General features: G+C 37.9%; 1 protein-coding gene across 1 annotated transcript in view; it reads left to right on the top strand.

The window, feature by feature from the left end:
- Window positions 1-24426, top strand: part of MIPEP (mitochondrial intermediate peptidase) — a 64267-nt gene that overhangs the window by 7415 nt on the left and 32426 nt on the right. Inside the window, exons 6-14 of the mRNA XM_058825475.1 lie at window positions 1635-1817; window positions 4415-4571; window positions 5030-5078; window positions 5730-5790; window positions 6404-6456; window positions 20402-20555; window positions 21472-21549; window positions 22537-22741; window positions 24063-24172. Of these exons, the coding sequence (XP_058681458.1) occupies window positions 1635-1817; window positions 4415-4571; window positions 5030-5078; window positions 5730-5790; window positions 6404-6456; window positions 20402-20555; window positions 21472-21549; window positions 22537-22741; window positions 24063-24172 (1050 nt within the window). The remainder of the gene's footprint in view (window positions 1-1634; window positions 1818-4414; window positions 4572-5029; window positions 5079-5729; window positions 5791-6403; window positions 6457-20401; window positions 20556-21471; window positions 21550-22536; window positions 22742-24062; window positions 24173-24426) is intronic.

Raw genomic sequence — 24426 nt, 5'->3', positions numbered from 1 at the left:
ACATGTGGGACATGAAATCTTGTGCTTCTGGGTCAGTTTGTCCTATGTGGAATTGTGTTGCCTTAGAAGTGATTAATTTTGACTATTTTACATCACTTCTAAAGGTAGTTTTTAAATAGTTGGTTGTTCTTCGTAGTTTGGTCCTCATCATTCCTTTCTGTTCTGGGGAGTTATAAGCAAGTCCTGGGATTCTATTTTCTTTCTTTGGTGTCTGCATCAGATATTTAAAATAGCTACTCAGTTGTCAGAACAAGATATTTACAGAGAGGGAAAAGCAGCTCTCCATGCACCTTGATGACCTTGAGGTTAATCAAGTGGAGTGTGTTAGAAGGGTTCAGGTGTGTGTTCAGGCACTCCTGGGGAGCTCACATAACCAGAAGTTGTAAATCTTGTTCAAAATTGAGTATCTGGGCATGGTCTGATTACCTTGGGCTGTCTTGGAGCTTTTATATACTTTTACAGTAGTTAGTGATGGATTTTTCAAACCCAGCAGCTTACACCATGCTTTGTTGTATGGATGATCTGTCTGTTCAGAGTTCATGTCACTGTATGAAGTTAATTCCTTGTTTATTTGAGTTATGCCCTCCAAAAAGATCCATACAAAAGCTCTTCTACCAGACTGATGTTAAAGAGTTATTCTGAAGATAATGGTTTTAATGGTGTTTTGTGACCTAGAAAATGGTTCTAGAATGTATTTTTACAATTACATTGTCCAAAGAACAACCCTGAAACTTAAGTTCTGGAGTTTGTCTGATTTGGCTATTGGTTCTATGATGCTTCATTTCCTTTCAGTTACAATTTCACTTATTTTTGCATGTTTTCCTCTTCCTCCCCTGCCTATCCCACTTTCCTTGCTTGCTGCTCAGTGTTTCTTTTCATTTCTCATTTAAGATTTTAGTAATCCTTCCCTGTTTTAAGTTGAGGTTTACTTCTTCTACAAAGACTTCCTGCTTTTTAAAATAAAACTCTAAGATATATTTTCAAGAGAAGGGGTGGGAATGGGAGGACAGAGATCATGTTATGTCATTCTTTGGATTTTACAAGATATGTTGTATCTGTACCCTCAGCCTTTGTTTATTTGAGCTGTGAACCCACAGACAATAAAGACCACAGTGTACTAATGTGAGCAAGTTCACTGAAGCACATCTTGTATGATTAAGTGTGTGAAATACTGTGATGATGATAAAACTCTAAATCACAAACTCCTAAGGGAAGGATTGAAATACTGTAAATAGTTTACAGTCTCCAGAAAACAGCACAATACAAACAGGAAAAAGAGAATTTTATTCTATATCTGTTTTAGGGTATCTCTCTTAAAAATGCTTCCTTTTTTTATTCAATGTTTTACATAGCAATCAGTTACAAGTTAGCAAAGCTTGTGTAATTTCTACTTGAACTCCACTGTATATTTTTGTACTGCAGAAATGTGGGCCTTTTCTTTGAAATTTCAATGCTGTATGAGCATCTGGTCTTGTTGACTTGCCCTGCATTATGACTTTATTGATTCTGTAGGTATAATCTTAAGTGTTGTACTTTCTGCTTAATTTTTGAAAGAGTCCTTTAAGGTTTAAAAACTTTGAGTTCTGCTTGTACTCTGTCTGAAGATACTGTTTTGTACTTTATTTTTCTTACAGCGTAAAAAGGCAGTCGAGCTCAATGTGAGAATATTGGATTTGTGTAACGAATTTCTGATAGGAACTCACATTCCCAACAAGATTGACAAACATGTGTTGCCAGAGCACATTCGGTATAATTTTACAGCCGAAGGCAATTACCTACAAATTGCTGGTCTGCATGCTGATTGTCCTGATGATCTGGTTTGTATTCCCTGACTTTACTTTGGCATCCTTTATACCAGAAGTGCATATCAGTTATTTGACTTGTTAGTGAGTCAAATCTCTGTGGTTTGTGATTATGCTGTAATTACTAACAGGGAAAAACTCTGTTAGAATGTAATAATCAATGGCATACTTGACAGTAGCAGGTATGAAATAATGGTTGTGCAGATCCTGAATGGCTGTAGGAAGAAGAGGGGCAGAATACAGACTGGATTTTAGGCAAGCACACTTCAGTTTATTCAGAGGTGAGATCCCATGAATTGCAATTCTGAAGGGCAAAGGAGCTCAAGAAAGCAGGCAGTTCTCTAATGGCAGCGTCCTCCCAGTGTGTGAGAGGATTTAGATACTCAATGTATCCTGATCCTTAGAAAGCCAAGCAGATGTATGAGGAACCAGGCTTGACAAGCAAACAACTCTTAACAAAGCTCATCTCCAGAATATATCATACATGGAGTGGAAGGTACAAGATCCAGAGGAGGAATGTAGAGACATTGCCTGTATGTGTAGGTATGGTGTTGGGAAGGTCAAGGCTCAACTGCAGTTGTGACTTGGAAGGGACATCAAAAGCAATGAGAGCAGTTACTGTTGCATTGGTACTAAAAGCCTAAGCAAGGAAAACCTAGGCTTGGTATTGAGTAAGGTGGGGGACAGAGGCACCAGACAGATAAGGCTGAGATGCTCTCACTTGCTTTTGTCTCAGTGTTCACCATGACTTTAGTCCAAGGCAGGAGATTACAGTCTAGATTGGTGAACAACCAGATAGGTAAAAAAACAAATTTCAGGATCAGAGAGTGGTGGTTGAAATGCACCCTACAGGAAGACTGGTAATGGAAGAATTCTTGCAGGAGTCTATCCTGGGTTCCCTATTTAACACCTTTATTAGTGACATAGAGGAAGTGACAGAAGGCTTGCCTACCAGATGTGCAGGGGAGAGCAAATAGGGAGGAACAATCAATACACTTGATGGTGAAGGCTGACATTCAGAGTGGCCTAAAAGCTGGGATAATGGTTCAGTGCCAGTCTTACATAATTCAAAAAGGACAAGAGCAAAATCATACACCTGGAAATGGAGAGCTCCTGGTTATGGGTCAGGCTGGGACTGCCTGGCTGGGTGTGATCTGTGGCAAAGGCCCACAGTGCTGGTGAGCAGCAAGTTGAGCATGAGCCAGCAGTGACCCTGGCAGCAAAAAGCCAACAGCATCTGGGCTTCCCTTAGACACTGAGTGGTGAGATTGTAGCCCCACTCTTCAGGAGTGTCTTCAGCAGAGGCCACCAAGATGGGCAGTAACTGGAGTGTGTTCACTGTAAGGAAGGGCAGAAGGATTTGGGCTTGTTCCCCCTGTAGCAGGGGTGGTTTGGGGGGACCCTGCCAGCACCCTCTCCTACCTACAAGGAGGTCATGGAGAAAATAGAGCCAGGCTCTTCAGCATGGTGCATGACAGGAGAACAAGTGTCAGAAGGAAAAGTTGAGAAATGCCAGTTGGAGAAGTTTTTCCTGCTGATGATAACCAAGCAGTGAAATAGTGAGATCATCCTGTCTCTCCCATATGTGCAGGGTTTCAGGACTAGACTGGAAAAAGCCTTATGTGACTTGGTCTTAGCTCATAGCTGTCTCTGCTTTGTGCAGGAGGTTGGATTAGAGGCCTCATGAAATCCCATCCAACCTCAATTATCCTGAAAAAAAACTTACTTTAGTTATTGTTAATGTTGGTTTTCTGAAAAAGAATTAATTTAGAGTTATAAATTTAAAATTAATTTAGACTCATTGAAATATGGCAGTGGCACTCTAGACTTTTAGTTACAATTCTAGGATCAGGAGCATATTGAAACATTTCAGGGTTCTTTCTTCACTTATGCTATGTAGAGAGCGGCTTAGTTCAGATGAAGGCAAGTATAAGTTGTTGCTGGATTTCTTGAGCTTATTCCATATGTAGAAATAAAATTATTTGTGATTGGTTTGTGAAACATAAAAGCATTTTATTAAATTTTATGAGGCTTCAGGTAGTTTTTTTTTTCAGAGTTATGAAAAGACCCAAACTAAAGACCCTAACTAAAAATATGAGAAAAGGAGAAAGTTTATGGATAGATGGGCAGACTAATAGTTTTCTACTACAAAAGAAATAAGGCTTTTCTCTTCCTCTCTTTTCTCTCCCCTGACCCTGTCTCTTTTTCTTGTCAGATTCTGCCATTAGCAAACTTAACTGATATGCAGAGAACAGCTTGGGTTTATTTTCAGAAGTTTTAATGAGTTAAAGCAGCCCACAGAGTGGTCTGAAAAGCACAGATGTTGGCAGAAAGAGGGAGGTGATGACAGGCTGTTGACAGGAGTAGAGAACAGGACCCTTTTTGGCATTCTTGATCTGTTAGGTTGTCTCATTGCATTTCCTCATTCCACTTTTAATGGGTAAGAGCTGTAATTGTCAGGCAGTTGTAATTAGTATTGTTAAAAGATTTTAGGCCTTTTCCCACCAATATCAGTGTAATACAGCTGTTATGCCAATCTTCAGTTGCATCACTTGTTTCTGTTAAAAATCACTCTGTAGCAATGTGACATTTTTTTTTTTTCCTTGCATTAGGTGCGGGAAGCTGCTTACAAGATTTTTCTGCACTCAAACTCTCAGCAGCTGGCTCGATTGGAGGAGCTGCTTGTGAGCAGGAACAGCCTGGCACAGCTGGTTGGCTATGACACCTTTGCCCACAGGGCTCTTCAGGGAACAATGGCCAAAAATCCAGGTAGTAAGGCATGTATGGAAGGACATGTTGAGAAGTCAAACGTGTAACATATGAGATCAAAGGTTGTTCGTTTCTTTAGCTAAGTTTGCACATAATTCTTCCAGTGAAGTGTTCTATTGCAGTTACATTTTGGTGTATGCCATACTCAGTGGTCACTGTAAATAACAGTACTCACTGAGGAGGGTCTGGTGTTTTAGTTCAGAATTGATGCTCACTCCTTAGATTATGAAGGTGTTATCTCAGCACATAAAAAAGTAAATGGAGTACTAGATGCTCTTAAAATAATGTCAATGGAGTAGTTTGTTAAAAAAAATCTAATGGAATTTTTATTTGGAATAGTAAGTGTAAATTTAACATCCTTTAAATTTAACATCCTTTAAATTTAACATCCATCTCATGTAAATTTAACATCCTTTGGGAAGGGAAGAATAAATTTAATATTTTTTCCTTCCTTCTAGAAACAGTAAGACAATTTCTAGAGAAGCTTTCTGAGCAGTTGTCTAAAAGGTATGCCTTTTTCACTATGTTTTTTTTTTAACCATACTCTTTATTTCAAGAATAGAGGGACTTGTGCAATAATAAGCTAGTCAGTGCTGCTTATTATGTGCTTTGATTAAATAAAAACCAAGACTTCCCCAGAATTCTGAGAGAGAATAAAAGCTGTGTGCTTAGAATAGATTCTCTGTCTGTGATCAGAGAACACCCCGGACTGAATGCAAGAAGTGCAGTTAACAGCAAACAGGAAGACCAAGCTGAAGTGTGGAACACCTCTCCTGGTCTTCTTGCCATATGCCAACTCCATACATTTTGCACCTGTAAATAAATTTCCATCTTTGTCCCTCTTGCCACCCTGAGCTCCACACAGCACAAAACAGTTTCATCACTGGGTATAAATGGGTTGTATTGTAAGAATGAAAATGCTTTTGAGCTGTACAACCACATGAAGAGGGACTGAATTTGAAAGTACCTGAATGGCGGAAGCAGATTGAAAAGATTTTTGTACTGTTGTATGTGGACCTGCCATTTTATCTAGTCATTTTATATAATACTATAAATCTCTGATGATGGACATTTTATTAGGATGTAATATTATCATGTACTGTATTTTACTGCTCAAAAATCTTTCATTATTGTTTTCATCATAAAAATATTTTTCAGAACTCAAAAAGACTTTGAAATGATGACAAAGATGAAAATGAAGCTCAATCCCCACAATTCAGTAAGTTACATTTAAAAAATGTAGTACAAGGTAATCATGTTCTACAATTACTTCTACTTCAGTGTATAAGATGTAGTAGAATTAGAAACATTCTCTCTACTGGCTTCAAATGCTTTCTGACCACTTAGTTGCTGTATTAAAACTAAATACTGAGTATTTGCTGTTGGTTTATACGAAGTGATACTGAGATAAGAAAAACATAAAGCTGTGAAAGGGACTATCACTTTGCTTTGAATTAATTGACTCATTTGATAAATAAAGGTTTTACTTTAGGTTAGATTCAAGACCAGTTTGTGTACTACATTGAATGTATCTTAATGCTGTACATATCTAGATTTATCTTTTTATTTGAACTGAGTGTATTTCTTGAAATCTGGTATGAAGTCCTATCATATAGTTGAATAAGAAGAAGACCAATCTTCAAGAAGTGTTTAAAAAGTTTTCAGGTTATGATATATGATGCTATTTTTGGATTGAGCCCTAACTGTTTCAGATTACTTTTCAAAATTCTGTGACTTAGTGAAACTGCAAAAATACTCAAGTGAAACAAAACTTTTACTCTGGGTTCACTTGTTGTCTGTTATTGTAATTATAAGCTGGAATTCTCTTTCAGATGCTGATGCCATGGGATCACCCCTATTACAGTGGAGTCCTTCGTGCTGAGAGGTAAGCTCCTTATGTTCCTGATTGTAATGTAAATGAGTGTCCTTGCAATAAAGACAAAGAAAGTCCTCAACATAAACAGGATTTCTTTCTTTGAAGATGTACCTCTAGATGAAAAAATAAATATTATCTGGTGGGAGAGTTGTTTGTAATATTTTTTAGTTACTGCTCCAATGTCGGTACAAGTTTTTGGCTCCTGTGTTGTTTTGCAAGGAAATATTTGCCCTCTTTGAAGATAAAAGAGGACGAAGCAATTCTAGAACTGATAGAAAATCCTTATTCTTGTTTTGCTTTTAGTTCTTAGCTGGGCTGTACTAATGCTTAAAAATAAATTTTGAACCCTGAATACAATTCAACTTCATATTTTATCTTCATTGTGTTTCTTACTGAATGTGCAAGTTCATCCTCTTTTGCGGACTTGAAATAGCAACTCCCTCTGTAAATCTTTACTGTTTATGGATAGAATTCATTCTTATCTCTCTTGCAAAGACTGGGAAATAAATCTTTTACACAGACTTAAATAGTGCACAGGGCCTTTGCACATAATGAGATGTCAGCTCTGAAAGATGTAAGCCCTGCATGTTGCCTTTATTAGATCAGCAGCAGTGACCTTTGAGGTTTCTGTTGGAAAAGATAATTGAAAGATGTGATGCTCTCACAAGGGGGTTTAGATAAAAATTCTTCCTTCACTGCAGATTTACAGTTTTTTGGTTTTTAAACAAACATAGACTGGATGTATCTGATTAAAATAGTAGTTTACTCTGGATCAGAAAGCTGCGGTAGTATAGACAGCATGAAAGGATTGCTAGAAGCTGGCCTCGTCGTTTTCAGAATTGGTGTGTGCCATAATGGTTAGAGCATTAGGTGTAGAAGGCACTGTGTTTTTCACTTGTCCTGGAAGAGTCTTCTGGTGCTGATTGTCCTTAGTCTTAGTGGTCTTACTGTCCTTCTTAGATCTCCTCATGAAGCTAACCATCTCATGGTTGAGTTGCTGATGATCACAAGTAGATTATTCTGCTCTTTTTGGCATTAGAAAGAAAAATATTTCCTTTCCTTGGAGGGCTTTGTAAGAGACCCAATTAAGTTACTTTAAGAATTGCATGGTGTCTTTGTGAAGGGAGAGCTGCAGGTAAAACAGACCTAGACATTGGCAGTGTATCTTTCCTATTTTTTTGTATTCAGGCACTAAGTCTGAAAGTTGGGTCAGTGTGAAGAGTCTCCTGAATGTGTGTAGGGCCTCCCTGCTTACAATCCAGGATTGGGGCCCAATGTTTTTCTCCCTCCAGCTTGGGTAGGACTATTTGTTTCTGGCAGATATACGAGCATCTGCAAGATGGGGGGGAAAAAGTAGTTTTCCTTTCCATTGTGTGCAAAGCTGCTTTGCTTTAACACAAGAGTGTAGATCTTTCATGGGCCTGTTTTCTGGATAGTTGCCTGTCTTTGGAAAAAGTGTTTGATCTAACTGCCTGAACAAGGCCTTACATTTATTCTGCTCATATTGTGGGTGGTTAACAGGATACTGGACACTGGGTAATCAGCTCTGAAAAGTAAAACTCACTACTCCCCTGCACAGTCTCAAAGACTGTGCTCTATGAGTGAAACTAGGCAGGATGAGAATATACCTTGTCATGTCTCTGCCCTAAATGCCCTGTTGCCCAAATGGGAATCTCCTATTCTTTATCTTCTATTTGTACTTTCCTTGTTTGACCACATCCCTTCTTGAATGCCCTGTGGATACTATGGTATGTTCAGTTAAGCACTTTTGTAACTGGAAGATGAGAACTGTATCTGTCACACAAACCTTGATGTTTGGCTGCAGTTTGACTTTTGGCTATTTGTTGTTACTCCTTTTTTAACGGAGCCAGTTATCTCATAGTATTAAATTATTCATCTAAGGAAAAGTGATGTTATTTTCCTTGGTTGGTTGGTTTTTTCCATAGGAAAATTATGGAATGCTTTTAAAATATTGTTTTTCTTTTTTTTATTTATAAGCTCAATAAATAATTTATTTTTACTTATGTCCTTTTATGTTTTGCATATTTTCATCTTGGAATCACAAAATATATTTTTAAACAAGATGCACTTAACTGTCATGCATTTCTCCTGTTCTTTATTTAGTCTGTTAGATTTTTTTTTTGTTCTCCAAGGGTTTCTTTCTTTTGGAAGAAATTTACTTTTAGCTTTAGGTCTTTAACAGAAATGCCATGGTTGTATTTGTAGTAGTGCTGTGCACATAGCATGGCTTATGTATTTGTCTCTCATGTTTTGGGACTCAGTAGTAGTTTGCATGGTAGGTTTTTGTATTAGGAAATTCTCTTTTCTTCTGCTTAGTAAAACATTTTTGTTGATAGGGCAGCAAATATATGTTTTTGAGTATTCCCTTTGGACTAATGCTGTCACCGTGGCTCCAGATGAAGTACAGACTCATAATTTTCTAGGTATTGTCAGGTACATGAGATGCAGATTATCTTTACAAATGCAGGTATAAAGAAAGAGACTATGGGGATTCAGTTCTTAATGAAGTAACTCAGCACTAGGGGGTGCAAGAAATATTCGATGGGACTGTATGTCTGCTGGAAAATGTTGGCCTATTCAGCCATTCCTCTTTAGTCCTCCAGGTTTTGACCAGCTACATCTCACATGACTCTAAAACTCGTGATATGTTTTTAATGTGTCTATTTTATATTTGCAGCATGTTGTGCATTTTAAATTTATGTATATATTTTGTCTAGTAAATATACATTTAGTCTTTACTGTAGCAGTATTAAAGAAACAAATCCTTCACCAGATTTCTAATAACTAGTTCTGAGAGGTAGATGTTTACTTCTGAAGGATGCAGAATGCCCTCATGCGTTTGAACTGTAGAGTTTTGATGCTGTTTGCTGTCGCATCGGGTTGGTTTTTGTCACTTCTTTTCTCGTCGTTCCCGACCGTCGCTGCTGTTCTGTCCCTGGAACAGCAGGAGGCGCTCCAGACTCAAGCCGCTGCGTTGCGGTTGTTCTGTCTAAACCCGGCCCCAACAATTTTGTTTCTGTCAGCTTTCACCAAGTCTTTTCCCTGGAAACTTGATCCTACTTCAAAAGTGTAAGCCTCCTGTTGATGGGAACAGGATATGTTCCTTTTTTTTTTTTCTTCCCCAGCCTATGTTAAGTAGCCTCTCTGGCTTTAAACCTACACTTAAGACAGTGTAATGTTTTTGTAGCTGTAGTTTAAGAGGCAGGGAAAATACATGTCGGTATAAATGTACTTTTAAGAGAAACAAGAGACAAAAGTCTGAAATTCATGATAGTAGTGTCTTAAAAGAAGATAGAGTAATTAGGAGAACCTCAAGAATTTTGGCAGGCTAAGGGTAATAAACCAGTGAATGCTAGGACATGCTTCGGCGTCTAACAAGTAAGAAGCTGTCTAATATGTATATTATAAAAATAATAATTTTGCATTTTAGTGCAGACAAGTACCCAAGTATTAATTAAATTGCATTACTTTTCAGTAAGTGCAGCTGTAATTCTCAGGGCCCTGATCTTGCAAAGATGTGGTAGTCCTGCTGACTTCTTCCAGGTCAGAGAAGAAAACACAACAGAAAATCACCACAACATGCTGTGAGAGACTTTTTGAGGTCAGCCATTTGCCTTGAAGGTAGGATTGGCTGTGCTTAGTCACTTCTGACAGAGGTGCAGAAGTGTTCTTCAGAACCATCAGCAGTGAGCTTTGTGTATTTGGTATTGACTTCTGTTTCCTTAACCTGTGGTTCTTGCCAGGCTGAGTTGACTTCACTGGTTATAATTCACTGTTAGGATTTTTGCCAAAATGTCCCAGGTCTTATTCCACTTGAAGCTGTGATGTGCTTGCAGAGTACTTACAGATCAATGCAAAAATAAGTTTGTTTCCTGATGTGTAGGAAAGAGAAGCCACCATGACAGCTGCAGGCATTTTGGATCCGGGGGTGCCAGTTTAGCAGAGATTAGGAATAAATCACTTCCTTTCTTGTTGGAATTATACATGGTTTACTGGCTTCAGGGGAGGGTGTGCACCATTTCTGGGTTTTTTCAGAGGCTTACCAAGTACCAAGGTATGAAAATGTGACTGGATGTTTCACAAGTTCCTAAAAGCTGCAATTAATATTGAGGTTTGCAAGTTACTAGTAAAGAAACTTGTTCATGGCTGCTTTTTGTAAAATTATTTTTAGTTTTATGAAAGACTGTTCTCTCTTGGGAATGCCATGTGGAAGTATAGCCCAGACTTTTTGCAGAACTTGTGAGAAAACTGTCACTGTTCAATTTGAAAGCTGAAGTGGAAAACTAATGCAAAATGTAACTAGGAAATCTTTCAACCAAAGTGCTCAGAGAGGAGAACTTCATGTAACAAACTATTTGTAAGAAAGCTAAGGCATCCCTTCTGTTAAATCAACTAATGGAGGTGTAGAAAGTCTACTTTAACTCACTAGTCACTAAAGCTGGTGGATTAAGATTTTTGGAGGAAAATCTGAAAGTTACTGAAAAGCATTGCTGTAAAGCAGAATTCAACTTTCAAGAATTATTTCTTTATTCAAAACATTGTGGAAGAACAAAGAAATTGTTGATTTGAAAACTAAATCAAATCTAAAAGTTGTGTGCAGTGTTGATACCAATATTCTAAAGTACCCCTTGACCTCCTCCAAAATATTCTAGGAAGTACAATTAGCAGAAAGAAAAAAGGAATGTGAAATACAGGTGCTACTTTATAGTTGATGAGAGTACAAAGGCATTCTATTATTATTATTATTGTTATTATTTTTAAGAAGTCCAGAGTCTTCTATAAATCACGGTTCAGAGCCTCCCTTTAGGTAAAGAATTAAGTTTCATAGTCTGGCATGTAATGAAAATTGGAAGGGGTTTTCCTGGTCTTGATCTCTTCAAGTTAACCTGAGGGGTTCATCTTACTTTTATCTTTACTAACAAGATCTTTTCAAGTTTTTTTGAAAGTTTTGACAGGATGGGTTTTATTAGAGATAGTTAACTTTGTCGTCTATATTTTTGTGGATATCAACAGGATAATAATTTTTCTCACAAAAACCCCCAAAGAGGTCAGGATATATCAGGGACTACATATAATAGCCACCGATAAGAATTTTTGCCTGGCAGCTAATTTGCAATTGTTGAGTCTGAATGCTTGTGTTCTGAAGAGCAGTGATCCTGATTCAAATATCCCTAATGTTCAATTTCATAAAAAGCATTCTTAATAGAATAGATGAAAGTCATGTTGCACAAAACAGTCTTAGCCTCATTCCATAGACACAGCTTAAATGAAAGTGATTTTAGGAGTCTGCATTTTATTTAGACTCAGTGAAGTCACAGAAGCTTAGAAATAATTATTTATAATCACATACTACATCTTTGTTTCTCACAGAGGCACAGCCTTTTTGTTTGAAGCCTGCTGTTCTTGAAGAATAACCAAACCTCATTGTGTCAGTTAACTTCTTTTTATAATCGTTTTTTTAATTGGTTTGGCTACTTTGCTTCTCTTAAAAATACTGCTGGGCTGCAAACTGTGAAAGTAAAGTGTCTGGATTTCTTAAATGTAGTTTATCCTTTAATAAGAAGTAGGAATTTACATTAAAGAAACTACAGCTTTCTTTGATATTTCTACTTTTGTTAGGAGGCTGCTGAGATTACTCTTTGTAAAGTTACTTAGCTCACATTCTGACATAGAATATATGAGAATTTTCATTATTTCTTGGGCTTTGTTAGAAATACAAATGCTTTGGCATTTGAAATCAGATGTTCAGAGTGAATTAAGTTACTGCAATATGCAAAGTGAATACAGAGCAAACCTATTATGTTCAAGTTTGTGTTTCAGTCTTTCACAGTTTTCGACATGTAAGCATGAGAGTTATGCAATTCTACAAGAGAAACAATTAATTTAATGTTCATTATTACAATAAAAGGGACCTCTGAGTCTTGATTTTTATCTTTCTTAAGTCAAAGCAGTTTAACTGAAAGTTTGGCACAGAGGAAAATATTCTTTTCCATTGTAGAGGAGTTCATGTATATATTTGTTGATACTGTTACTGATTTATGCAGGGTGAATGTGTGTTGCTGTCCCCTTTTTTTTACATAAATGCTATCTTTCCTACATCAAAACTAAAAGCAACCTTTTAAAAATAAATTATTAATATCTAGGCATGTACAAAATCCTTGATTTCAGGAAGTCTTCTTTTAGATTGATCATTGTGTTTTCTGATGGGTGTGTGTATGTCTGTAACGGATAGAAGTTTTGATATTTCCTTTTCCTGTTCTTCCAGAATTACATTCAGATCCTTTAAGTTTCACATAATGGCTTAAGAAAAATTTATGTGCTCAAGTTCAAGGGTAGTTGGGAAAATCTTTTTGTAGCAGAGCAAATTGCAAATATCAAAAGTCAATCCATACCTGTGTTTTTTTTTACTGGGGATATGCTAGAGGAAATCTTACATGGTAAGAAATCTTTTTGACTGGAGTATATAGTTCTCTGCAAAGTTAACACCATCTGAGATCCATCTATTTTGCCTGCATTTTCAAAGGCAAATTCCCATAGAAAGTACTGTGCTTTTCATCCTTTTGGGATCCAACTATACAACAGAGAAGCCTAAGTTCCAGCAAGAAGCAAGAGCTCATAGCTGAGCTCTAGACTTGTGCTAGTTACCTCTGACTGGTACCTTATGAAGCTTGAAAGTGTCGTAATGTTTGTGTCTGCCTTCTCTGGTGACATGGGTATCCTAAGGCCCAGAACTCACATTTTAAGCAAAAGGGTATCCAGACAGGGTGTTTGATTCTTGCCCTGGCTTGCTTAGCTGCCCTGAATCCTTTTTCTTCCTTAGGAAATACTGTAACCATGTTTCCATGTGTTTGCCAGCTTTGGAGACAGCAGTACAGTGTCTTTCTGGTGATCTTACTCTGCCATGTGCAGAAGAGTCTGTCTGCTCTTCTGGGGCTGCATATTACAGCAAACAAGAGAACCTGTCTTCCAGGTCTCCTTTGCAGTAGTTATTGTCACTAAATGCTGTCTGTCTCCCGAACATTAACCTTTCTTCCTAGTAGCAGTAACCCTTAGCAGAAGTTTTACTGGTAGCAGAGTGCCTGTTAGTGTAGTTCATTGTGGGTCATGATAATTTCCTTTCTGATTTCTTTTCCCAAAAATACTTGAGTGCACTTCCTGTTGGAGATAAAATCATAACTTGTCTGAATAAATGTGGAGGCTGCTTGCCAAAGAGTGTGCTCATAATAAAGCAGCTGCTTCTTGCAGTTTTATTTCAATTTTTTACTATTTGTTTTAAATAGAAGTCACAAAGCTGTACAACTGTTCAAGCTTACAGTTAGATAACAGCTTGAAAATCGTGCATAAAGTGAGTCTTAGTTTGGTTGCTGCTTTAACATGTAGTGTAATAAAAACAATTATATGCACAGTAGGGTCATCAGCATTTATTAACATGTAGATTATGAAGATAGCTTTACTCAGGCTAGTGAGCATCTCAAGGGCAGGCTAAGCTAAAGCACTTTGGAAATTCTGCTCCTTTTCATGTAGAGTCAGTCAATATCAGCTAATTCATTGACTGAAGTTGTACTTTCATTCTGTTGATTGAAAAGTAATATGTGGTGGAATCCCAGAATTGTTAGAGTTGAAAGAGACCTCTGGAGATAATCTAGTCCAACCTCTTGCCAAGGCAGGAATGCCTTGGTTTTGGTAGGGTTTTGTTGGGAAGCTTTAGTCTGCATTTACAAATACACTTGGTTTCTTGTTTGAAAGAATAGGGATCAAAGAGGCACCATACACCTGGGATAGAAGATGGAGAACTTTGAGTTTTCCTTTTAGCTTCAGGATAAATTAATTTTACAGTCTTGGATCAGCTCTCAAAAAGGCTCTGCATCCTACACAGACAAGTTCTGTCTTTGTTATTGGGTAATTTAAAATGCTAAAGGAGTGTATTGAGAGAAGTCTTCATCTTAAAGTTTTATGTGGTCTTTTACAAAATCTAGCCCAGCTCAGAGTGTGTTTTGAAGATACAACCTGAGACCCTTTAACAGCATGAGAATTTTCTTTGAAAGGACTGAGGGAAGAGATGTTTCGATTGCTGTCACAGTCACAGTCCCCATTGCTGCCCAAAGTTGAGCTACCGTGTTTTTAAATTTGTATGAATTTGAATGCCAAAATACTGTGCCTGGGAAATGTGTTCTTGCAGTCCCACTAAGAGATGAAGCTGTCAGTAACTGAGATTGGGTAATCATTTGCCAACTAACAGATGCTTTTTTCTTGTCGTCTGGAAACAATGAAGTTGCTAATGACTGCTACCATTTGAGTGTCTGAAATCAACCAAGAATCTTCAACAAGGGAGCATCTACTTTGTAAACTCTTCCAAATAGTTTCCTACCCACACCCATATGCCAGATTTAAGTTTTAGAGAACTAGTAGAGATTGCAGCATTTCCTGTTCTGTTCATTGAGTATTTTTACTTTTGGGGAAGGTTCAAATCTTTTCAATTTTCCCCTTTTCCCCATTGTCTTCTAATCTTACCTAGTGTTACACATTTTATGTTTCAGTGAGTAGCATTAAATCTTGAAGGTGGGGGCTCAGAAAAGAGTCAGTCATATGCTTGCTCTTGCCACTGAAAGGCAAGATCATCTATCAGTACTAATTCCAGGAGCTGAGGTTTTGGTTATAGAACATCAGTTTCAGACAGCTGAGGTTTCAGCTAATTGCTGTTCCTAAGTAAGCCCAAAAAGAAAGTTTTCCTGGAATCAGTGCAACTTTGGGGTTAGGTTTTCTTCACTTAGAGTTGGTTGTTCTTAATTTGTGAAAATAGAGTTCATGTATGAGGTAGGACCAAATTCAAAACTTGGGAATTAGATCTGTGTTTTGGTGTCTGGAATGTTTACTGCTTAGTGGGTATATATGGGTATTTAGACAAAGATTTTTGAAGATGTAATACACACTTTTTGGAGGAGTAGCTTTTTTTTTCATTACCCAGTACTCATTTTGAAGTATTATTGGTTATTATAATCTGATTGTGATAATTGCACTATATTATGGGTTTTAACTCCTTTCTGCATAACTCCTAGGACATTGCATTGGCTAGCAAACAGTGGATGCCAGATAACTCAAGGTATAATAATCTCTGCTGACTGCTGCCAGGTGTGTCCAGAAGTAAGTTAAATATTGAATCTGTGGCATAAGACACTAGTGGTATTTGAGGGTTTTTCAATATCTTCTGCTTTGATTTTTTTTTTTTTGCCCACTGGTGTAATAGGCAAGGCAGAAATGGACAATTGAGATCAGAAGTAGAAACATTTTTGTTTTGGCATTCTTTATAAAAAATGTTGTTTATCAAAACTTTTTTCAATTTTCCATTGGCAAGAAGAACATTAACATACATCTTTCATTAAATGTGGGAGAGGTTTGATCCTGGCAATGTTCTAGCAGAAGGGACTGACATTAACTTTGTGTAGTTTCTATTAAAGTGGTTGTTTAGTCAGGACCTCATTGTACTCAAAATGTCAAGATTGCGACGTCTTCAAATATTAGCCAGAGTAGCAGGGTTAGTTCCTCTGTGGAGTCTGCCTTAAGGCATTATAGTCTGTTGCTACTATTTTTCTGAGGGGGTGGATAAGTATCATGCTTTTTTCAAAGGACAAAACTATTCCAGACTGCCACCACCCCACCCCCTCTCCCCACTTTGGACAGTGACAGTATATTACAAAGTATTTATCAGAAGACCTTCTTCACATACTTTTCATCCTGGGGTGGGGTCATGGGGACATTGTGCATGTTCAAGGAGTGCTGAGAATGAGAAGTAGGCATTGATCTTCTCCCTGCAATATATAAGTGTCAGCTGTTCTATCCATGAAGAAATATCATTGCTTTGTCCTACTAGTACATATTTTTGTATTTGACTGAAATGAAATCAAACTTCGTTTCAGAGGTTGTTGTGTTCCACCCCTCCAGCAAACACATTAATCCAGTATTTCAACTGAAAGTGGTAATCCTTTGTGTTCAGTATGAAACATTGTATTCCTCTGATAAAGCTGGAATCTATCTCATACTGCAGCTGTGTGCTCTTAGTCCTAGGTTCCATGACGTCTTCACAAAGTAGTTGGAGTTGGAAATTTTCTCTGGAGGTCATGTGGTCCAGCCCCCTGCTAAAGCAGAGTCTCCTAGAGCTGAGTGTCCATGATCATGTCCAGGCACCTTTTTCAGTATCTCCAAGTTGCAAGACTTTGTAGCTTCTAAGGATAACCTGTGCCAGTGCTTGCTAATCCTCACTGGGGGAAAAATGTTTGCTGATGTTAAGATGCAACATCCTGTGTTCCTTTCTGTGCCCATTGCCTCTGGTTCTGTCACTGGACAGCACTGAGAAAAGCCTGGCTCTCTCCTCTTTGCACCCTTCCTTCGGGAATTTGTACTCCTTATTAAGATCCCTCTGAGCCTTCTCTTTCCCAGGCACAACAGTGTGGCTGTGCCTCTCTTCCTGATGAGCTGAGCACTGGGCACAGCACTTCAACACGGGACACAGTGCTGAGTAGAGCAGAAGGGTCACCTCCCCCAGCCTGCTGGCCATGCTCTTCCTAATGCACCCAAGGTGCTGGTCACCTTCTTTGTGGCAAGGGTCCCTCACTAGCCGGTGCTTAACTTGGTGTCCACCAGGACCCCCTGGTCGCTGTCTGCAAAACTCCTTTCTTGCTGGGTCTGGGTGTCCCCCAGCACATACTGGTGCCTGGAGTTGTTCTCCCCAGGTGCAGTGGAGAAGTTCTTGAAATTCCTGTCAGCTCATTTATCCTGTAAGCCTGTAAAGGTCCCAGTGGATGGAAACAAGACCCTGTGACATATCGGCCACTGCTTCCAGTTTGGATGACAGTTTGGTGTTACCTGCCAATGACTGGACAGGACAGGACTGGACCAAGTACTGACCCCTGGAGCACACTGCTGGTCCTTGGCCTCCAAGCAGCCTTTGTGGCACTGATCACCCTCTGAGCCCTGCCATTCAGTCACTTTTCTGTCTGCTCATCCAGCCCATACATTGACAGCTTCTCTGTGAGCATCTGATGGGAGACAGTGTCAAAGGGCTCACTGAAGTCCAAGGAGGTGATGTGCACTGCTCTCCCCTTTTCTGCCAGGCCAGTTATTTCATTACATAAAGTTATCAAGTCTTTTTAACCATGACTTGTCTTTGCTGAATCTATACTGACTGCTTCTGGTGACTTTCTTGTCTTTCATGTACTTGGAAATGGTTTCTGGGGTTAGCTGGTCCATCAAAAAAAAATTCTGCTCTTAGAAAATTTTGAGCAGTCTCTACACATCTTTTGATTTTTCTTATTTCTTGTGTAAAAGTTGTCTAATTTCATGAAGTATTTTCAAGGGGCTATTCTTTAGTTTCTTATTGTTTTCATGTTCTCTTATCCTGCAGCTGAACTCACTGTTGGGAGTAACATGTTTTAGTTTCCTGCAGCTGTGAAAATCTGATGTTTTGTTATGAATGTGAGCTGTTGGTAGTGTTAAATTTTGATTTACTGAAGTCTGTGTTTGTAGTACTGTATCATATGTTTCTTCCTGAAATACCTTGTATGCTTGTCTCTCTTCTCCCACTGGGCAGGGAGGAAATAGCACAGGAATCCTGGATGATACTGGATGTCTGGGGGGAGGAGGGTGTGCAGGCTTTGCAAATAAGCATAGATTTGGCAGGACTGATTGAAATGCACTCAGCAAAACGCCCTGCAAAGAGCCCTTGTGCAGTGAAGACACTTGAGCTTGTCTGTGGTGTGTATTGAGACAGTACTTTTGTAGCCAGATATTAGTTAAAGAAGCAATTCTTTGAATTACAGCTTACTATTCATAGTGCCATGTGGGATGATGGTACAAGATTTAAAGTGATATGACAAAAAACAGTTCTAAACTATTATGGAGGTTGTTATGATTTGCTGTCAAAGATGGGGCGTTTTAACTGGTCTTGTAGTCTGTATGCAGGGAGAGCTTCAGAGCAGAATCAGGAGGTCTGAAGCACTTAGTGGTGTGTTTCCGTTTTAATGGTAACAGTCTGGCAAGAAGGCAATCACTGGGTGATTCTATAAAAGTATGGAGACATCTGAGATTTACCTGCTAAAGCTTTCCCAAAAGGGCCACTGTTGAAAGCATTCAATTCTTAAGAATTACTGACTTAAAAATTCTTAGGATATTCAACACATACCCTGTAATTCTGTATGTTGCAGTGGAAGGGACAGTTCTCTGTGTCAATCAATGTCCTTTGTACTCCAAATTTCTGTGGTTGTATGAAAATTAACTCATCTCTTCTGCCTTCTTTTAGAGACTTGCTTTCAGTCTTTCTATCTAACTTGATCTAAAGTGATTTATATCATGTTTATTCCTTGGGTGTAATGACTTTTTGAGTAAGAGGGAAAACATGTACATGGAAGCATGCAGTGTGTGAATTTAAGTGTGAAGTTCTTGAAAAACTATGTTTGTATGGTAGAAGCAAAATCTGCTTTATTTTCTATGTTCTAGTATAGTTTAAAATAGAATGGAATACACGACTTTAGCTTCTTGCATTTGTGGTGTGAAAATAAGCAAAATCTTGTACATCACTATATCATGGCTTAGAGGAGTAACCCCACCCTGCTGTGCCTCACAGCTCAGTGATGCCCATCAGTGAATCAGAGCTGCAGTTGTAAGCAGCACTTCAGCAAATGAAGTATCCCCAGTGGGTTTCTTTTTCACGTCTTCTCTGTGGGAGTGGGAAGGAAGGAAGGGTAGGTGTGTGGGTAGGGACTATCTGGTGCTTTCACAGCTAGTCTGTAACTAAGCCTTTTGATCCCAGGCCTTAAACCAGCATGGTTCTCATATTTGGTGTCCAGCTATTGTAGTCTAGCTGATGCATGTTTAAATTCCAGTGACTGTGATTGTCTAGAGTTAAACAGTCTTTACTCTCAGACCCTAGAAAATAGCATAAAATAATGCTTGGGCTTTGTATGTGAAATGAGACAAGAGTATTTTTTGCCATTTGGGGTGCACACACAGCTACAAGCAGATTCCAGTTCTGATTTTGCTATTGTCTCAAAAGAGTTGTGTGGTGCTGATCAGCTGCTGAAAGGTGTAATTTTGCAAAGCATTTATTTGCTTGATACACTTGTAGTGTGTTTACTTTTTAGGGTCAGAGTCTCAGGGAGTGTAAACCCTTCTGCAGACTGCATACATCTCTGAACTCTTTTTTGAATTTTTTATTCATTCTGTGTATGCATGCAGATGTATGATGTCTTCCTCCCTATGAGTATCTTCTGTACTACATCTTGAACCTGGTTGGTTGAGGTTAGGCTCAGGAAGCTGTGTTGGCGATGTTTGAAATCCATGTCACATACTGAAATTTCCAGGTGGCTTGCAGCTGTAAGATATTTTCTGCATGGTTCAAGAGAGTCCCCAGAGCTTGAGGTGTGATTTTTGTGTGGGAGGTGATTGTGTCTACTTGGTGTTTCTGTTGCTGCAGTGAAAGGCAAGGCTGCAGAGTCAGCAGTGCTTACCAGTTGGTTTCCTGCCCTAGCTGGGGATTTGGCTTACACCACAGCCAAAGCCAGCTTGTTTTTCTGATCAGTCACACGATGCAGCCTTGGCATGGGAAAGGCACTTAAGTGCCAGTGGCCTCTTGAGTATCAGAAGCCACTGCTTGGCCACCCATCATGTTGCCATGGTCTGTTTGGGCTGCATGTTCACCACATTTCTCAAAATCATAGTCAACATCTGTTGAATTTGGGATCTCTATTTGAAATAATTGAGGTACTGCAGAGTACTGTGCCTGTAACTTGGTTTCACTATTTGAAAAATAAAGCCAAACATGCTCACTGAGGGTCTTTGGGCTGAGCTGGTGTATTTTGAGACTTCCTGTGGCTTGAAGGTGAGTACTGTAGTTTATGTAGCTCTGCTGACTGACTGTTTTGGGATTCTTGTATTCCCTTAGGTACAACATTGATCCTGGCTTGTATTGTCCATTTTTCTCTCTTGGGGCATGCATGGAAGGTTTGAACTCTTTGTTCAGTCAGCTTCTAGGGATCTCTCTCTATGCTGAACAGACAAAGAGAGGAGAGATTTGGTCTGAAGATGTTAGAAAGTTGGTAAGTATTCTTGTTCCCAGCATCTGAAACCAAAGGGAAGATAATCAAGATAGTGTGTTCCTGTGAGCTATGAATCAAACTTTTTAAAAAAAAATATTTGGATACCTATCAAAAACACAAACTGTTGTCTAATTTGAGTTGAAGTTAGACCTCAAGAGCTTTATCATCTTTTTAAGTGCCTTTTGGATGTTTGGTATTTTATAGCCTTTATAGCTCTGTGTCAACGATGCCTGAATCAGAAACATTTTCTGTTTGGAGATTATTGTTGCACCTTTCTGAATGGGCCCTGTTAGTTTTAGTTTCAGTTTGTAGATGACCTTAGATGACTAGAGTGCTGGAGGTGTGTGTCTTTGCCTCATTTTTTTTTACTCTTTAAGTCGTCTTTACTTTGAGATTGATTTTTATTTTTCTGCCCTCTTTTTAGGGGAGGGTAGAAATCAAAACTTGGGCAGTAGCTTACTCATCAGGTTCCCAAGTTCCTCTGTTGTCTTCCTACAGTTATTCATTGCCAGATCTTCTCCACTGCTCTTCTATCCTCAGCCTCCAGCAAGAGATGCTGTTCTTTATATACTGTGGGTCAATTTATAATTACTCCTTACTCTTTCTGTTTTTATTTCTGTGGTAAATCACTTCTGTTTGTCATTTGTGGGCTTTTTGAACACAGAAAGTACTTTTAATACTAATCTGTGACTAGCTAGTTTTCAGTGAAATGCAGAAATGTCTGTAGTTTGAGATACAATATGTGAATTTTGTCCATATATTTATTTTCAATTAAAATTAAGAACAGATTTTATATTAATTATTCCCAGTTTGTTTGTTATTTCTTCATTATAAGTCTTGGGATTTGAATATTACGTCTTCAATTTGCACAATATCAGTGCTTTCTCTATAGAAATTATACCTTTTTTTTCTTCAGGCTGTTGTTCACGAAACTGAAGGTTTGCTAGGGTACATCTATTGTGACTTCTTCCAGCGACCTGATAAACCACATCAGGTAACATTTATGATCTGACTTCAGCTTGGGTTTTATAAAAGTAATAACTGTAGCATTAGTGTTATTTGCATTCAATATAAATTTAGTACAACTTTCCTCATGTTAAAATAAATTTAAACAGAGAATGTCTGTAACTTCATGTGTGAGTTTAGGTAAAATATTTTTTAGAGCAAGCTTTCATTTAAAAAAAACCCAATAGGCTAAGCTCAGACTCTGTGGCACAGAATAACAAGTGCTACAAAATGTTTAGAGAACTCTGTTTAGAGAAATGGTAGAGGTTTAAACACTTGTTTTCTGGCCTACTGTTTACAAACAGAAACAATCTGACATTTATACTTACTAATCTTTACACTCAACTAATTTTATTCTAAATTCTCTTTAAAACTGTAGCTGGTTCTAACTGTTGTGGCTCAGTCACTACCTAGTGCCAGTATATTTGCAATAGGATGCAGAACAGTACACACTTCACTCAGTACTCAGTAGAAGCATCTGCAAATTGCCACCTTTAGTGAGGTGATGAGTGGACAAACTTTAAATCTACGTTAGTTAAATATATAACTCTTTTGCTAGCAATTCACAATATGCTAGTAGTGCTGTGTGGTATACTTTATACAGAAGTTACTGCTGAAGGTTGAGGAGAGAATTTAATCTGTACATTATGGATTTGACACATCAGTAAATTTCTTGTCACTAGTGATACCTGTTAGAAAGTTTCAACGGTTTGGATAATTCTAAAACATAAAGAAATAATTTTATTTTCTAGAAGCAACACAGCCTTTCCTTTATGGAATAAAGTAATTTCTTTATGAATTTGAGGTATATGGTAAGGATGGAGGAACAGTGTTGTTCAGTAGCAGTACTGAATTCTACTTGTGTAGCTGAGTATATGTTCTGATTTGATTGAACAGTTTAGTTTAATTTAATCATTGTTTTAATATCACTGATATAATGACATTGGCTGTCCATGTTTGTTTTTACCTTGAAAAGGACTGTCACTTTACAGTTCGAGGAGGCAGGCTAAAGGAAAATGGAGAGTACCAGCTACCTGTAGTTGTTCTTATGCTGAGCCTTCCCAATTCAGCAAGGGGTGCACCAACGCTACTGAGTCCTGGCATGATGGAGAATCTGTTCCATGAAATGGGTCATGCTATGCATTCTATGCTGGGGAGAACTCGCTACCAACATGTCACTGGTAAGAAAGTTATAGTCGAGATTTTTTTTTGTTTTAGTGAAATGTTTAATTTCCAGAAGAAGGGTGTAGATTAAAAAAAAAAATTAAAGAAGATAGAACAGAAGAATAAAAAGAGTATGAATCAAAAATGGTTGTCATTTAATAGTTCTATACCCTTGATGATTTGAGAATACAGTATCGAATCTGCAGATATTATGTAAAACTCAACCAAACAACATCTGAATATTCTTGTTCTATGGGCATGTTCATTTTGTGTGTCTAGTCTGGAGGTGAATTTAAACTGCAGCAGGTACAGAGAACTAGAATGGATAGTTTCTTAGACTTTATCTTGTCTTTGGATAATGATGCTCAGAGAGAATATAGTTTCCCTCTATTTAGTAGGTAAAAACCAGTGTGATAAATGGTATTTGTAATAAAGAGCATTATCTGTCTGAATCACTGAGTGTAAACAGATTATAAATTAAGAATAACAATTAGAGAAAGGTTTGTAGAGGTCAAAGGAGTGATTTTAAAAACCAGTCTTCAAATAATAGTAAAAGCAGACTGAGATTTAAGACTGATTCTGAATGTTGGCATTGTTTCTGGTAGACCAGGATAGAGGTGGTGACCCAGTGGGTCCATTATGAAAGCAACAACTTTTCCATTGCTAACTTTAATATAGAAATTAGAAATTCAGCTTTGATTTGGCAATGTGTTACCCTTTTTAGTCACTTCCATTGGGTAAGATGCTGATAAAGATTAGAGTAAATAAGGTTTTTGGTAAAGGGCTTTTTGAAAATAGTAATAGCTGAGATATTACCTCATTGCGCGTACATAGAACACGTCTTCAATCTGCAAGAGTGTTCTCTGAGTGGATGACTTGGTGTCATAAAGCGAGGTTAATGTAAAGCATAAGAAAGCTCAGCAAACAGATGGAAGCTAAAACTTGTAACTGTGAATGGGATTAAGGCAGAGTTTTATTTACATTGTAGTTTAATTTAGGTTTAGGACACTTAAATAGATTTGGTGTTTCATGTAGGGCCAGTTTGGCTACAGTCTGGTTTAGTTTAAAAAGGGTGTGATCCAGAGCTTTATAAGGTGCCTCGCCCAGCTGTTCAAATATTTTGTTTTACTTTGTGATTTATAGTAAAATGTGTAGGATTATAATGAAGCTTTTCTGGCAGTATGTACAATAATGGAAATAAAATATTGACTTAATAAATGAAAGAACATTAAAGTTCACCAAAAGTCCAAATTGAAAGTTGCAAAACCTTTTGGGAAGAGTTAACTATTTGTTAGTGAAAATAGCAGATGCTAATGTGTACAATTATTCTACCTCTAGGAACCAGATGTGCTACTGATTTTGCTGAAGTTCCCTCAATTCTGATGGAGTACTTTGCAAATGACTATCGAGTGGTTAACCAGTTTGCAAGGCATTATAAAACAGGACAGGTAGGGAAAAAAATGTAAAATTTTGAAAATAGGAAAAAAAATGTCTGTAGGAAAAGAATCATCTTTACATGTGTTATTAATTAATAATGTTTAAAGTAGAAATAAACAATGGATAAAGTTATTTTTGTAGTACAATTTCAGTTATTCAGAAAAAAATTTAATATTGTCATTGCAAAAAAGATAAATGTAAATCTGTGTAAGAATACTAGGTTCTTATATCCTAGATTCCAATTACATGTTTAAAACTTTCAGCC

The sequence above is a fragment of the Ammospiza caudacuta genome, chromosome 2 (genome assembly GCF_027887145.1).
Source record: "Ammospiza caudacuta isolate bAmmCau1 chromosome 2, bAmmCau1.pri, whole genome shotgun sequence".
Classification (NCBI taxonomy): Eukaryota; Metazoa; Chordata; class Aves; order Passeriformes; family Passerellidae; genus Ammospiza; species Ammospiza caudacuta.
Note: the sequence above shows the minus strand (reverse complement) of the source record. Positions and strands in the feature narration are given on the sequence as shown.